General features: G+C 42.9%; 1 protein-coding gene across 16 annotated transcripts in view; it reads left to right on the top strand.

The window, feature by feature from the left end:
* Pex5l (peroxisomal biogenesis factor 5 like) overlaps positions 1 to 15,553 on the top strand; it is a 210,992-nt gene that overhangs the window by 44,322 nt on the left and 151,117 nt on the right. For 3 of the 16 annotated variants that reach the window (XM_052730672.1, XM_052730671.1, XM_052730669.1), the window contains exons 1-2: positions 12,304 to 13,347; positions 14,742 to 14,813. The exons of 2 other annotated variants lie outside the window; for them this stretch is intronic. In XM_052730672.1, the coding sequence (XP_052586632.1) occupies positions 13,255 to 13,347; positions 14,742 to 14,813 (165 nt within the window). In that variant the 5' untranslated portion in view covers positions 12,304 to 13,254. Of the gene's footprint in view, positions 1 to 12,303; positions 13,348 to 14,741; positions 14,814 to 15,553 lie in introns of those variants that run through there. 11 more of the 16 variants (XM_052730680.1, XM_052730679.1, XM_052730673.1 and 8 more) reach the window with 7 other exon arrangements.

Raw genomic sequence — 15,553 nt, 5'->3', positions numbered from 1 at the left:
CCCAAAGCCTGGTCCAGCAGCTTTAGTCCAACTAAGCTGGTTGGGTCTGTGGTGAGGCAGGAAGTGTGAGGAGAAGCACTGATGAAGTCCAGTTGAATCATCCTGGCGTCACTGTAGAGGAATTGGGCAGAGGAACCAGAAGAGCTGACACTGGGCGAATTCGGAGAGATGATTGGGTGGCCTTATTTGGTTCCCTGGGGTTTTTTAAGTGGCTCAAGTGAGGACGGTAGCCATTAAATGTGAGACTGTCCACAGGCTCACTCAAAGCTGCCCCATGCCAGTCAGCAAGCAGAAGAGTGGTGTGTTGACCTACCTGGTCACCTCTAAGAGGGACTGCAGGGTGGAGGTCAACAGTATATATAGAATGCCCTTTGGCTTGTAGCCTGGAAAACTTACATTTCTGCCGTGCCCCACCCTGTGGTTCCTCTGAAGCATCTCAGGATGCCATTCATCTATTTCTGTCTTATTGACAGCATATTTGACCTAGGAGTTTGGGGAGACCAAAGCAGCCTAGTCAGTGCACAGGCTGCACTGGTGTGCAAAGAAGGAAAGTTAATAACATAGCTGCTCTACTATGGCTTGACACCTTGTTTCCCACACCACTTATAGGACAAAGGAAGCGACTTAGGAGATCTGGAACTATGTTCAACTCTAAAAGGAATCTCAGAACCCAGCCAGCCCTGGGTGCCACTGTCTCCATTGTTGATAAACAGAGGCTCATTTTCTTCAACCCAAAGACAACAAAGCAGTCAGGAATAGAAAATCAGCAGACCTGAAATTGATTCCATGTTCTAGCACTTTCCAGATGGACAAATTACTTTCTTCTCTTGAAATACATTTCCTCAGCTAGAAACAAAGAGACCACTATCTCCCTTCATGAAATTGCCTATGAGCACCATGGGCCCTAGACCAAATACAGTGCTTATGAACTCTACAGCATTATAATTCAAACACATGCTAAATAGCACAGAGTTGTTTACTAGAAAATTAATTGGATAATTTATTTACAGGGCCTATTATGAAACTTTCCAACAGAATCCAAATGAGATAAATTGATTTTGCTTAGCATTATTAGAAAGAGGAAAATGAAATGAAATGTGTTGACTCTTGGATGCACATTTACATAGGACTGAGTAAAACCATCGAAGGTCTCTTACGGTCATTGCCCATTGGCATACCCTACCAGTTATCAGTTCCTATTTCAATTTTCTTCTCGCTTAAATTAATTACTAGGCTGTGGACTAAATACTTGTGATTTGCCTTCCAGGCCAACAAATGAAAATTTCAGAGCTTCTAGTAAAAGAAAGAAAGAGAGAAAGAAGGGAGAGAGAGAGAGAGAGAGAGAGAGAGAGAGAGAGAGAGAGAGAGAGAGAAGGAAGGGAGGGAGGGAGGGAAGAAGGAAGGAAGGAAGGAAGGAAGGGAGGGAGGAAGGAAGGAAGAAAATGGAGGAAGAAAAACTAGCTTTTTAAATTTTTTTATTTATTTTTATTTTTTATTTATTTTTTTATTTTATAATTTAATTTTACATATCAGCCACGGATTCCCTTGTTCTCCCCCCTCCCACCCCCCTCCTCCCACCTTCCCCCCACCCTACCCCCCATTCCCACCTCCTCCAGGGCAAAGACTCCCCTGGGGATTGAGTTCAACCTGGTAGATTCAGTCCAGGCAGGTCCAGTCCTCTCCTCCCAGGCTGAGCCAAGCGACCCTGTATGCGCCCCAGGTTTCAAACAGCCAATTCATGCACTGAGCACAGGACCCGGTCCCACTGCCTGGATGCCTCCCAAACAGATCAAGCTAATCAACTGTCTCACCCATTCAGAGGGCCTGATCCAGTGGGGACCCCTCAGCCATTGGTTCATAGTTCATGTGTTTCTGTTCGTTTGGCTATTTGTCCCTGTGCTTTATCCAACCTTGGTCTCAACAATTCTCGCTCATACAAACCCTCCTCTTTCTCGCCAATTGGACTCCTTTGAGCTCCACCTGGGGCCTGGCCGTGGATCTCTGCATCCGGTTCCCTCAGTCATTGGATGGGGTTTCTAGCAGGACAGTTAGGGTGTTTGGCCATCCTATCACCAGAGTAGGTCATTTCAGGCTGTCTCTCGACCATTGCCAGTAGTCTGTTGTGGGGGTATCTTTGTGGATTTCTGTGGGCCTCTCTAGCACTTTGCTTCTTCCTATTCCCATGTGGTCTTCATTTATCATGGTCTCCTATCCCTTGTTCTCACTCTCTGTTCTTGATCCAACTGGGATCTCCCGCTCCCCTAAGCTCTCTTTCTCTCGACCCTCGCCCTTCATTACCCCCACTCACGTCCATGTTGTTCGTGTAGATCTCATCCATTTCTCTGTCATTGGGCCATCCCTGTGTCTTTCTTGGGGTCCTTTTTTCTAGGTAAACAAACTGGAACTTCAGATGCAAAAAACTAGCTTTTGCAAGGTGGTTTTTCTGCCACCTCAGAGAAAGGCTGCTTTCTCCCTGTTGTATTGGTAGCTTCAAACATTTATCTTGGTGCCCTGTAGACTCAAAACTAACTGCAGACCCCGAAAATGGCTTGTTTGAGAAAAAACTTAGAGAAAGATTTAACCATTTATTAAAACTCACTGAAAAAGAGCGATAACAATAATACATTTATTGTTTTAAGGAAGAAAAAAACTCCACTGGCAAAGAAGTTCCAGCAAGAGGCACAGCCTTAGTTTATGCTGTTGTAAATTCCTTTAATAAGGAGTTTAAGTGGGGGGATGGAGTCTCCTATCTGCTTCTGCATCTAAACTCTTGCTGTATGTCTTTCTCCTTTGAATAAGAAAAATCATCCTTACCCAGTGCACCCTGAGAGAGGCATGTGCTTCCGTGTCTTTCACAGTAGCTGTAGATGTTCTTGGCTGCCACAGAAAAATATGACAAACACTTTTTGTCTTCTAAATCTTTAGTAGGACAGTGCCACCTGAAGCTGCGTCAGCAAACTCCATGTCCTTCTTAGATGAAAACTCTTTTGTTGCCCTGCACTGGGAATGGCTCTGAACTCACTTGTTATTTTGGAGACGTGAAGGGCGTCGGTCATTTGGGAGTACTAGTTCATTGGCTCACGTCATCTGTGCTGTTCTACTTCACCATTCAACATCAAGACGCACTTCACTAAGGTTGCCACTGGAAACCTCGTTAGCTGTTGAACGCTGGGAGTATAAAAAATGGAAAATACACATTTTCCTCAAAATCTGGATTTTATTGAAATCTTGAATTTTGACTTTAAAATCGGTGGGTCTTCTCACCTATTTTCAGGGGGAAATGCCAGATTCCTTAGTCAAAATGGGTAGCTCAGACACACTTGCACACTCTGCTCTAAGGTCTTCGGTTTGTGTCTAGGGGTCAGCAGATCAAACAACCCCTTTACAGGCCAGTGCGAAGGTCAGCACAGGGAAAAACACGTGCCCTTAGGGCTGTTTAAACACGCCCCACTCCACAGACCTCCCAAGAGGCTCTCAGGGACCACCAGGGCTTTGCAGATAGTTATTGGCTGCATTACTGCCTCCAGGGTTAACTGGACTCTTAATCCTGATGATTGGGTTCTTAAACTTTCTAAACAGGAAGCCACCAATGTCAGGTGAACTTAAACAAGCATGCCGGGGATGGGTGAGTAGTAACATGGAAAGGTGTTCACAGCTTATTGCTGAGTCAAAAGAATGACTAGTGTTTGTGTTTGTTACTTCTCTGTTGCTGTGATAAAACACTGTGGCCAAGGCAACTTATAGAAGACAAAGTTGACTTTTTTGACTTATGATTCCAGAGGGTGAAAGTCTATAATGGCAGGAACAGCCTGGCAGCAGGCAGCAGGAATCAAAACTGGAACACCTAAATAAACCTCCCCAAACAGTGCCATCAACTGGGCACCAAGTGTTCAGATACCCAAGACAATGGGAAACATTTCTCATACAACCCACTGCAGTTTTTCTATGATAATATCATTAATGTATAGAATTCATAGGTGTGCACATATTAATATCTTCACATGGGGGAGAGAGAGACACAGATATATAGACAGAGAGAGAGAGAGAGCACATTAGGGTCTACCTCAGGTTGGACAGCAACTTATGATCCTTCTCCCCCAGCCCCCAGTTGCTATGGCTGCGGGTGGGTGCCACAATGCCAGGTTTGCACTGTAGGTGCTCAGTAAATGCTTTCAATAAACAAATTGCTTTACAACAAAAGACAATATTACCCCATCACTCTAGCTTTTCTTAATGTTTCTTGTTTCTTTTTTTTTTACATTAAATTTATTTACTATTTGTGTGTGTGTGTGTGTGTGTGTGTGTGTGTGTGTGTGTGTGTGTGTGTGTGTCTGTGCAGGTATGCTTGCACCAAGATGTGTGTGTCTGGATCAGAAGACAACTTTGGAGAGTCAGTTCTCCCCTTACAATGTGGATTCCAGGGTCACCAGGCTTGCAAGGCAAGTGTCTTTACTGCTGAGCCAACTCACCAGCCATGCTTCTTGTTTCTTAGTACTATTACAGAAAAGTTGGATAGAAATGCTTTCAACTTATGATATCTATCCACAGACACAATACTATATGTGTCAGATAGGGGCGGGACTTGGTGAGCCTCTCCCCGGTCCATGCTGGCTTGGCCTTGTGCAGGTCTTGATGTTGTCACAGCCATGGTGAGTTTGTGTGTGCAACTGGGTTGTCAGGTCCAGCAAACATTGTTTCACTCCAGGCATCCACGTCCACTAGCTCTTATACTCTTCCCACCCGTCTTCCACGATGTATCTCTTGGATTTTGTGGCAGCTTTCCTAAGGGAAACAGCTCAGATTTGGAATTGGATTCCTAAAGCATACCCAAAAGAGAACAATGCCAAGATTGAAACTGTGGCTGGGGGAATCATAAAGGCATCGGGAATGGCTAGCCCTCAGTGTGTCTTCATAGAGACATCCCTTCTGAAGATCAGAGAATGAGCACATAGAGCTGAATATTCTTCCATGTGTTGATGGCAACATGGAATTATGTTAAATTATTTGTACCAAAAGTGTCCTCCACCCAACCAAAGCCATGAAAGAGACTGAATGACACAGTCAGGAGACCCCCAACCAATGCCATGCAAGAAGATAAATGGTGTGGTCAAACAGGATCACACTCAAGTTTTCTCCCACTAAACAGTTTTAGCCTCTGGCAGGTTAAGTGCAGGTGAAATGCGATGCAATGTGAACAGCTGGTTCTCACTGTTTTAAAGCTAAGCTCTGGAGTGAGGCCTCAGTTCCTTTGAAACACATTTGCAAATATACTGAAATACGCTGCCGTTCTGTATTCCTCCCCACCCACCCTAGCAGGCCATTATTCCTACCCCTATCCCAGCCCCAGAAGTTCAGTATTTCTACCCACTGCCAGCAGCAGCTCAGTTCTGGATTTACAAAAAGAATTCTTGTTGATGCTCCCCCAAGCCGCCCCACAATAAATCCTTTCATATGCTCCACAGCACAGTTTCACATTGTGCTTCTGAAAACAGGCTCTGTTCCATCAACTAGAAACAACAGGAAAAGTTGAACCATTGCTCAGGGCTTCACAGAGTGCAAATGTGTTCATCACTACTTGCAAACATTCGTGTTTGTCAAAGCTCTCTCTCAGGTTCTTTGTTCCATTAATTTTTTCCTGAAATAATTATATATTACTGCATCAAGTGAATTTCTCGGCTTATCCTCAGCCCATTTACTGAAAGTTTGAACCTGACTAAAGGAAATGGAGACATTTCATGCCTTGTAAAGTCACTTGTGAAAAAGTATCCTCGAGGCAATGGATTAAGCACATGCTTATGAAATTGGTGTGTGGTCAACTACCTCTGACAACCCACATCTTCCCAGGTCACATGCTGGCAGTCACATGCTGACCCCTCAGTGGCTCCCAGCTTCTCTCACTGCCTCAGCCTCCTTTTCTCCAGCCCGTTCCCCACCCTTGGCAAGAATAGACTGCACACAGCACCAATCTGATGATGTTGCTCTCAGCTTGACCAAAGCTAACATTCCTAATTACCAAAGTGTCTACATGAAACAACCTCAGGGCCTTTCTAACATGGCTGTGCCTGAGCAAACTCATCCGATGCCTGACTGGCAGTGTGATTGATGTGTTCTGTCCTGCAGCCTCTCATGATGACCTTTGTTACTCAAGTACACAGCCCCTAAACATCAAATCCCCTCCTCCCAGAGCCACAGATTCACAGAATACTTGGGGTCATTTTCCAGCAATCTGCTTAATTTATTCCCACTTGGTCCTTCAGTAGAGGCTGCCATGCAGTCACTCATTAGCTGTTGCTAATATTTAATACCTTCATAATAACATACGTGATTTGAGTTTGGCTAAATGTCCTCTAGGCTCTGCTGCTTTTATTTCTTAACTGATTTTCACATGCTCAGTGGTTTAACAAACCATCTGTGGCCCCAGGTCTTTTTGATTTTGCATATCTTGTGGCTCAGAAGAGCTCACCAATAGTTAGTTGCCCAGAAATACTCATTCATAAAGAGAAATAGGAAGTCTAGATAAGCCCACCCTTCAGGAATGACCACGACTTGTGTGTAACGAGGTCATTGTGAGCTTCTAAGCATTGTAGAAGAGGTGTAAAGAAAAGAAATCCCCTGCAACCTGGTGAAAGTGGCAGCAGAAGAGAACTGTCACTGAGAGGGCATGCCTGGGTATCCAAGGACTCGGAGGGAGGGACAAGCTGACCTCCAGGGAAGAGTGCCAGTCAAGAACAGAAAAGAGGGGGCTGGAGAGATGGCTCAGTGGTTAAGAGCACTGGCTGTTCTTCCAGAGGACTTGGGTTCAGTTCCCAGCACCCACATGGCAGCTCACAGCTGTCTGTAACTCCAGTTCTGGAGGACCTCACACAGATGTACAGGCAGGCCAAACACTAATGCACATTAAATAAAAATAAATTTAAAAAAAGAACAGAAAAGAATTATTCTGAACTCTCACAGCTAAGAGCCAAGTATATAAAAATTAAAGAAAAATACGAATCCTTTAAGTCCATTTGGGCTATAATAGAAATGCTGATTGCAAGTCCATCCATCACACAGCTTCCACACAAAGGTGCACAACAAGCTTGAAGATGGCCCTTGTCAGAAACAAAATTTCATCACGCTTTTATCACATTTGCATTAACATGTCAAAAACTGGGCTGGATTTGTGAATTAAAAAAATATGTGATTTGGATAGAGAATATTTTTTCTTCACATTAAAGCAAAAATACTGCAATTCTGTGCCACAAAGTGTTAAGTGCATAATGCACAGATCAGTTGTTATAAAAGACGGCAGCAGCAGGTGCAGGAGGCCAGGTGCTCTGGGGAGAAAAGAAAGGACTGGATGGAGAGGCCCAGGGTCAGTGCACCTGTGTTTGAGGATGTGTCACGTGGCTTCATGCCCACCATGCAGAGTTGGTAATTATGAGAATAAATATTATCATCAGGGCTGTTGGTGCAGGACATTATCCCTGTGTCTTAATCGTAGCTGCAGCAGCTTTTATTCTCATATTTCAAAGAATCAATAGGGAGAGCTTTCTCTCAATTGTGAGGGCTGTGGGGTCAAGTAGGGAGGGAAGAGGTATAAGATAGTAAGATTCAGTTACCGATTGGGATCTGAAATGCTGCTTTCCTACTCCTTACCATCTCACACAAAGGACCAGGTGTGTTAGGTGGGAGATGTGAAAATGGAGAACTTTGCTTCTTCTTCCCTTAGAAATAGCATCAAAGACCGTATCATACCAGATGCACAGATGGTAATATATAATTTTTCAATCATTTGTGTCTTTAGGAGGTCAAATGTTTTCATTTATATCCATTGTATTTATAGCTTCTAAGGAGCATGGCTTTTGTGGAGAAGAGAACCTTCTAGGTGAAAGAAAAGTGGACCTAGAATTTCCTGTGAACTGCACATCACTTTTGCTTGCTGTTTCTCCGAGTGTTTGTGTTTGCTTTGTTGGGTGACAGAGAGTTAAGAAATGGTTTCTTTATGGCCTTTAAAGCCATATAGCACGTGACTGACTCTTACAGAATTGAAATTTCAAATTTAAGTTTTGTTTACTGCCTACTTGACCTCAGTGTGACACCCAAAGTGGTGTTCCTTAAACCCAGTGTGGTCTCTTTAGGAAGCCATGAGCAGTTTCAGCTCTGTCCGGGGGTATGACCCTGGGGTAAGTACCACCATGTATTCCAGAGCACAGTGAAGCCATTTGCTGGTTGTCCTATGTGGGGAGAGACTGAGATCAAAGGATATAGAATGAGGTCGGTAATTAGCATCCACTGACACTGCCCATCACAACATAGATTTGTCTCCAAGAGTAGAGTTGTTTAATCACTTGCTCTTGCCTGAGAACTATAAAAATCCTAGGCCTTTGATCAGAAATCCTCCTCACTAATCCTAGGGATGGGACCTGTCTCCAGCACTCAGTGCTAGGAATACAGCAAGCTATCTGATTTTCAAATCAAGCAATGACTTGCTAGAGAGAAGAAAATCCTGAGTGTTTAGAGCACCCACTTTGGAACTTTAACAAAACAATGGCTTTGCATTGCAGGATTTAAAAAATAATCCTTGAAAGAATATGTAGAAATGTGATAGCATGTATTGTTTTTCAAAATAAGCACTGAAGACATTGGAGCTGACACAGGAGGAAGCAAGGAACAGGAAAGGCTAGTAGTAGAATCTAGACCATTTATTGTCATACTGTCTGAGAGTCACTTTAAAGCTAGAAAAGCCAGGACTCATGGTGGCACTTGTCTTTATTCCCGGCACCCTGGACAAGGAGGCAGGCAGATCTCTATGACTTTGAGGCCAACCTGTTCTATATATCGAGTTCTGGGCTAACAAGGGCTATACAGTGAGACCATGAAAAAGAAAAAAAATCAAGAAAAGCCAGCATAAAGAGCAGTCTGCCAGGCTAAAGTAAAAACCACTGGGCTTCATGGCCATGTCCTCACCCAGCTACTGATGCTGTTTCCCCTGTTAGAGTTAGCCTTAAAGTGGGAAACACTAAATATTTGAGCTTATGCATGATTTTAAATGCAGTTTAAATTTTCTCAACATATTTGAGGTCTTTGTATTCTCTTCTTACTTGGTAATATGCCTTCAGAAGTGAGTCTGTGGGCCATATGTCCTGTTTGTTCAAGTCTGACCCAAAAGTAAAATAAAACAGTGAGTCCTGTGGCCACTCTGTTTCACCACAGCATGAGTACACAAGCACACATACACATGTACACACACACACACACACACTCAGGAACGTGCACAAACACTCACACACATACACTTTAGTCTAACATTTAACCTTTACTATAAACCTCTGTAACAATGACATTTTCCCTACCTGAATTTGAATGAAATAAAACCAGAGGTGTGACAACTATACATTTCATGTCTATTTAAGAAGCCGACTCAGGACTTCAACCTAGGAAGGGTTGATAGGTATCAACCTTTGCATTTGGTAGAGACTGTCCTTCCTGTTTCCTGTTTTTCCTTTTCACCACTTCTTTGGCTGTTTCAGCAATGTCCTCTGTGGCTATGCTGACGCCGTGGACTTAAAAAAGAAAAAGACACAGGATCGAAATACTGTCAGATCGTGGAAGGCACGCTAAACACAATGAACAATAGCGCATCTATGCCACCATCCTGCACCACATCTATGCCACCATCCTGCACCACTCGCCACAAGAGCCGTTGCAATGTCTGTGCCATGACGCTATCTGCTTAAGGAAAGAAAGCAGAGCTCTCCCAGCGACAACTCAGAGGAAGGGAGAGCCTGTGCAGGCTCTTCTCCGTGATGTCTGTAGCCTTCCCTACAGCAGTCACATGGCTCTCTTAAGCAGTCAAATTTTCTTTCCTTTTTTGAATTATAAAATTCTTTTTTATTTCAGAAAAACGCTCTAAAGTTTAAAGAAAAAGGCATGGGTCATTACTAATTCTTTCTCTCAGAGAAAAATAACTTTTAGCATTTTGTATGGAATCTCCCAGATTTTTTTTCTCAAAGACTTTACACATGATTGTAAAAGAGAAGTCATTTGTACGAAAGGTCTTTGCCCCTGTTTTCTGCCCCACCCCCACCCCTAACCCCCATTTCTTCTGACATCTGTGTTTTCAGCTTTTCAGCATTTTTGCTTACTTTTCTTGAATTGTAAATGTGCTCCGGACTTTTATATAAAGGCAGGCTGGGGACACTTGACATCTTTGTCTTTGAAGCAGCCTCCTCGCGCCCCCTTTCACATCTCAGCCTTCCTGAGGGATGATGAACCTCTCAGCGGCTTCACCCCGTGACCCATGTACCCATCACTGCATCTGCCGTCAGTCTTTGCTTCTCTTCCTACTCATTGGTGACTTCTGATACCTCACTCAAGGAAAGGTTCTCAGTCTTTGCTTCTCTTCCTACTCATTGGTGACTTCTGATACCTCACTCAAGGAAAGGTTCCAGTTCACACCCTCACCTCCTTAGCACTGGGCACTCTCCCCTTATTCTCCGTCTCACCCTATAATGTACCCTCTTCCTTTGCTTATTTATTGTTAAAGGGGAGTTGTCCTCTAGGCTTCTGAATAAGTCTTCATTTCTTCTGTCATGAGCTCACCCACCCTGCCATTTTCTTATCCATCTACCGAGATGTATAGCCCTACCTCTCTTCTTAGGTACGGATGCGTATGACCAAATGGTCGAGTAGATGTTTGTACTTGGCAGAACTTTCCAAAGATACCACAAGCCCACCAGAGACCTTGTGTGTGCACTGTCTTCCTTACCCTTTCTGTTCGATAGTCAGTTTGATAATCACCCTGACTATGGTGGATGTAGAAGGGCAAAGAGAGAGTGTGGACCATTCTTTCTAACTTAACAGTGAAGAGACAGGAGAAACGGGGATGTGAGGAAATCACCTTCTAAGTGAGGGAAAACCTAAGCAGTTTTGTTGGCCGTGGGAAGAATGGTGGCAGAAAAGAGATTAAAGACAGGGGACACAGGGGGACAGGAATTGACCCCAGACAGCTCTGAGGCTGAGGGCTAAAATGGCAATGGGAAACTCTTAGCTTCCTGACACTGGATTGCTAATTCTGCATGTGACTTTTGCTTAAGTAAGTATATGCCTATTATATATCATGAAGCAGTAACTAAATAATGATAAACCATTTTTGAAGTACTTACATGAAATATTTAACCTTTACCTTCATATTGACATCTATAGTTGGGCAAAAACTACAATTGGGGGCAATTGATCTGTTAGATAGACCGTGCATTCCTTTTCCTTTTCAAAACTTCCTATGTAAGTCCCATTCTTCGTGAGTATGAAGAATACTTTTAATTCAATCCACATACAACTAATATCTTTCAGTTGAAACTCCCTTTTAACTTTTTTTTTGTAGTATTGGGGATTGAACCCACAGCCTCATGTATTCTCAGTAAGTGTTCTACCACCAAGCTACATTTCCAGCCCAGAGACTTATTATTATTATTGTTTTATTTCATATTCTGACACAAGTAAGTTCCTTCGTTTGTAAACTCACTATGGCACCAACTTCTATTGATATTGTTAAAATTTTGCCCAGTCTTTTTCCTGTGGAGTAATTTCCACAATAGCATTGTGATACAACTTCCCAAGTGTTGTGATTTATTTAATTCAAGTGAAGACATCCATTTTTCAGTTCTACTTCTGTGGAAGGAAGGGTGGAGGGACAGAAAAGCAGCACGTCTGGGTGAGGAGAGGGTGAGGCAAGGGTGAGGAGAGGGTGAGGAGAGGGTGAGGAGAGGGTGGGAGTGTGAATAGGGCAGAGTTGAGTTGCCAGGTAGGAGGTTCTTAAGGAAACCACAGATGTGATGCGGCTGGATAGCATTCCGAAGGGTGCCAGGACGAACAAAGAACCTGGCAATCTTGTTTCAAGCTAGTGAGATAGAATTCAGAATGATGTCACTCGGGATGGTGGGGGAAGATAAGAGACACTGTGTTTGGAGCTTCAGACATGACAGCCAGCCTGGGTTCAAAGCTTTTCATAGGCAGGGAGACACTATCAGCAAACTGGGAGGCTCATTTGGCCTCTTTTCTCCACCTTGAGTTCTTTCCCCCTTAGCTCCCTAGCACTAACGCTTCTTCCTCAGATGCACTTAGTTAAGAGTGCACGAAAGTGACGGCAGGCACTCCCTGAGAAGGCTGGGCGGTGAGGGGCCTCATTTCTCGGCCTCAGTTGAAACCCTCAGCTTCTGCGTCTTGCCAGAGCTGTGGGTGGAGCGCAGGACGCAATTACCCTGTGGCTTCTCCTCCCACATAAGCCCCGCCCCTTCACACTTGGACAGTGGACAGATTAGCTTTCTTCCTCCTCCTGATTCACTCCTCTGGCTGATGTGCAAGATCTCGCAGAAGCCAGGGACTTGCGTTCTGGCCTTGGCAAAAGTACTTAGGAAGAAGCAAGGGCTTCCCGGCTGGGAGGAGGGAGGAGAGCTGAAGACCCCGCCTTTGGCTCAGCTAAGCAAAGTGGGCAGCTCAGTGCTTGAAAGAGGATTGTGCTCGCACTAGACATCAGTAAGTGAGTGACTGTATGAGTGCCCCTGGGTCATGGGGTAGACTTGAAAATGATGCTTGGTTCTAGGAGAAAGCTGCAAGGCTGCTGTCTGTGCGCTTTCTGTGTCCCGTGGAGACTAGAGGCTTAGGCACAAGAATCAGAACTCCAAATGCCTCCTCCCAATCCTGGAAAATGGCAACTTCTACTGAGAGTAGTTAGGACATACTCTCCTTTCCTGACCCCTCTTCCCAGGAAAATGTGCTACTAAATCAGACAGAGTTGGGATTAAGTGGGGAAAGTGAAATGTAATATTAATAGATATTGCAATTTGTGATTATGTTCTGTGTGTGCTGGCATTGTTATATCTATTAGCAGAAATTGTCAGCAAAGTCAGAGGCAGGGGCTTAAATGGGGAAATTGAGAGTTTCTATGACCAAGAGGCTGAGTAGTTCATATGTAAGGGATTAAATACAAAATTTATTTAATAAATAATAGATGGGTTTTTAAAAATCATTAAAGAGGAACAGCAGCCAGGAAGCATAAAAGTGCATGATAAAAATTAGGAAAAGAAAATTTCACATCCATGGCTTTTTGAAGTAGCCAAAAATTTCAGGATGTTTACAAAGTCGCGACAGTGATGCAGGAATACTTCAATTATTGTTGTACATTATTAATAATGTTGCCGGGCAAGATCTGTGGTTCTCTGGTCAGCAAGTTCTGGCAATGAAGCCACTGCCGCTGGTGCAAAGAATTCTGGGATGTCTGACAGTGAAATGGATGGAAGGACTCACATTCCATCTCTACTTAATGCCCTTTTGTCCAGAAATCGGGTCATGCAGATGAGCTACTTGGTACGTATACAGATCAATACTGGGAAAGGCATTTCTGAGGCTGTGTGGCAGAGGGACTGTAGATACTAATGTCTCAGAGCTAATGCTGGGCTGAGAGGACCCAGAAGCCAAGAGACAGGAAGCCAGCTTGGCTCAAACCAAACTTGTTCATTTTGTTTCCCATCCATCTTGAAATGGAATCTCAAATGAAGACAAGAATGATATCCGAGAGGAACACTGTCACCACTTGTTCTGCCCTAATTGTTGAAGTTTATTAATGTGTGGATGAAGTGGGGGGGCAGTATTTATGCATCCCAATACTTGAAATCTCTGATCTCTGTATTACAGTAAATGACACAAAATAAGAGATATATTTATGGGGTGGGAGAAATATGAGAATTCTTATTTTGTAATGTTGTAAGGAGGAAAGACCATGTTCTGCAGTAAAGAAGTCTTGTGTCGTGGCACTGATGTGCAGGACCAGTGCTAATATGACACCATAGACCGAAGTTTTAGAAATCTAATTCTCTTCATTCAAATTTGTGAGGATAGCATCCAAAGCAGAGTGGTTTTTGTTTGGCTGATTTTTGTTTTGTTTTCAACTTTGGACAACAGAAAAGTTCGTAATGGCCTTTACCTACGTTTGCCATTGGTGTGAAGAAGTCTCATTATACTTCTGACATTCCCACTGGGGAGAAAAAAAGCTAAATATGTTACCATTTTTATGCAACACAACTGTGAGATGATTGTTATGGTCAGACTGCTTTTCCAGCCTTAGAACTTGTGTTTGTAAATTTTGCTGTAGGAAAGATGGGTAGAGAATGGTCATTAGGACCAGTCACAACAATAAAATAATGAAATGGCCTTAAATCACACTTAGAGATATATATGCCTATACTCTTCCAACTTCATAAACTACCTAATTTTGAAACTAATATTATATGTTAAAATTACTATTTATTTTCAATGTTAGTATTCATGTGATTTACTGAAATATTAAAAACCTGAGAGCTTGTTGTCTGGGTTATATAACACTTCTTCTTAAAATATATAAGGCATTAAAATATAACGCAATAGTTGACATTTTAAGAATAGTATAATTCTAAATGAAGTTTCTGTTCTTGAGAAAAATGTACTAAGAGTCTTCAAAGAACTGCTTGTTTATCTCAGAGTGTGAGAGAATCTTTGTGAAACTATAGAATAAAACAGAGTATTGAGAAAGGACTGAAGGCTTCCTTTGGATGCAAGAGAATAGGCAGAGTCAATGCACAGGTTAAGATGGAGGTTTGCTGTACACAAGAGACTAATGTCAAGAAAGAGTTAAATAAAGAGTTTGTCTTTAAGAATTATTAAGTAGGAATTAAGATTTTTAATGAAAAGAAACTAAATTATATTTAAAATTGTTCTTTCACAAGAAAAGTAAAGAACAAGGCTATGGAAAGCTAAGCAGTGATGAAGACCTGGAAATAATTGTTGAGCAGAAGCAGGTAAGTGAACACTCCATATGTTTCCAGTTGCCTGTATACTTTGACCTGGTAGCCCTTTGGGTTCAGAGCCCTTCCCAACAGCTGTTTTAGCCTGTCTAACTAGAGCTGTTATTAACGTAGATTTGAGTAGCATCAAAGCGCCCCCATCTCTGCCCCACCGATTTCTGCGTGATGCCAGCATGTGTGTGCTGTATGTGAAAATAAATAATAAAGCACGAAGCAAGGCCGAAAGGAGAGAACTCTGGGACTTAATACAGTGAGTCAAAATAACATAATTTGATTGAGAAAAGAAAAAGCTTTAAGTAAGAGCTATGAAGCATATTTTCTTGAAAATGAGAAACACTATCATTGGTGTGTCCTATAAAACAAAATATGACGGGGGTAATAAAAGGTGTGAAATTTTGAGATGTTTAAACTTAAATTTTGCCCAATTTAGTTTCTGTTTATCTGCAGCAAGTGTTGAGGTGATTTGACACGGAAAGAGATTGTTGTATAGTCAGTAATGCTGCCCAAAAATTGATATAAATGCAGCCTCTAGGTTGGATGTTCTGTTGGCCCATAAGGTGCAATGAAAACGGCTTAACAGAGCATAAACAATGACACAGCAGGGAGTCGACAGGATCGGCCAGAACCTGACTTGGCATTAGCCCCTAATGTCTTTGTCAATTATCAAGAAGACAAGCTAACTGCCAGTCTACTTAACTAACATACATGTGGCATTGTCTCTGAGGGCAGTGTCA

The sequence above is a fragment of the Peromyscus californicus genome, unplaced genomic scaffold (genome assembly GCF_007827085.1).
Source record: "Peromyscus californicus insignis strain IS unplaced genomic scaffold, ASM782708v3 Scaffold_9__1_contigs__length_137607984, whole genome shotgun sequence".
Taxonomy (NCBI): domain Eukaryota; kingdom Metazoa; phylum Chordata; class Mammalia; order Rodentia; family Cricetidae; genus Peromyscus; species Peromyscus californicus.
The sequence above is the reverse complement of the archived record's forward strand: the minus strand, read 5'-3'. Positions and strand labels throughout refer to the sequence as shown.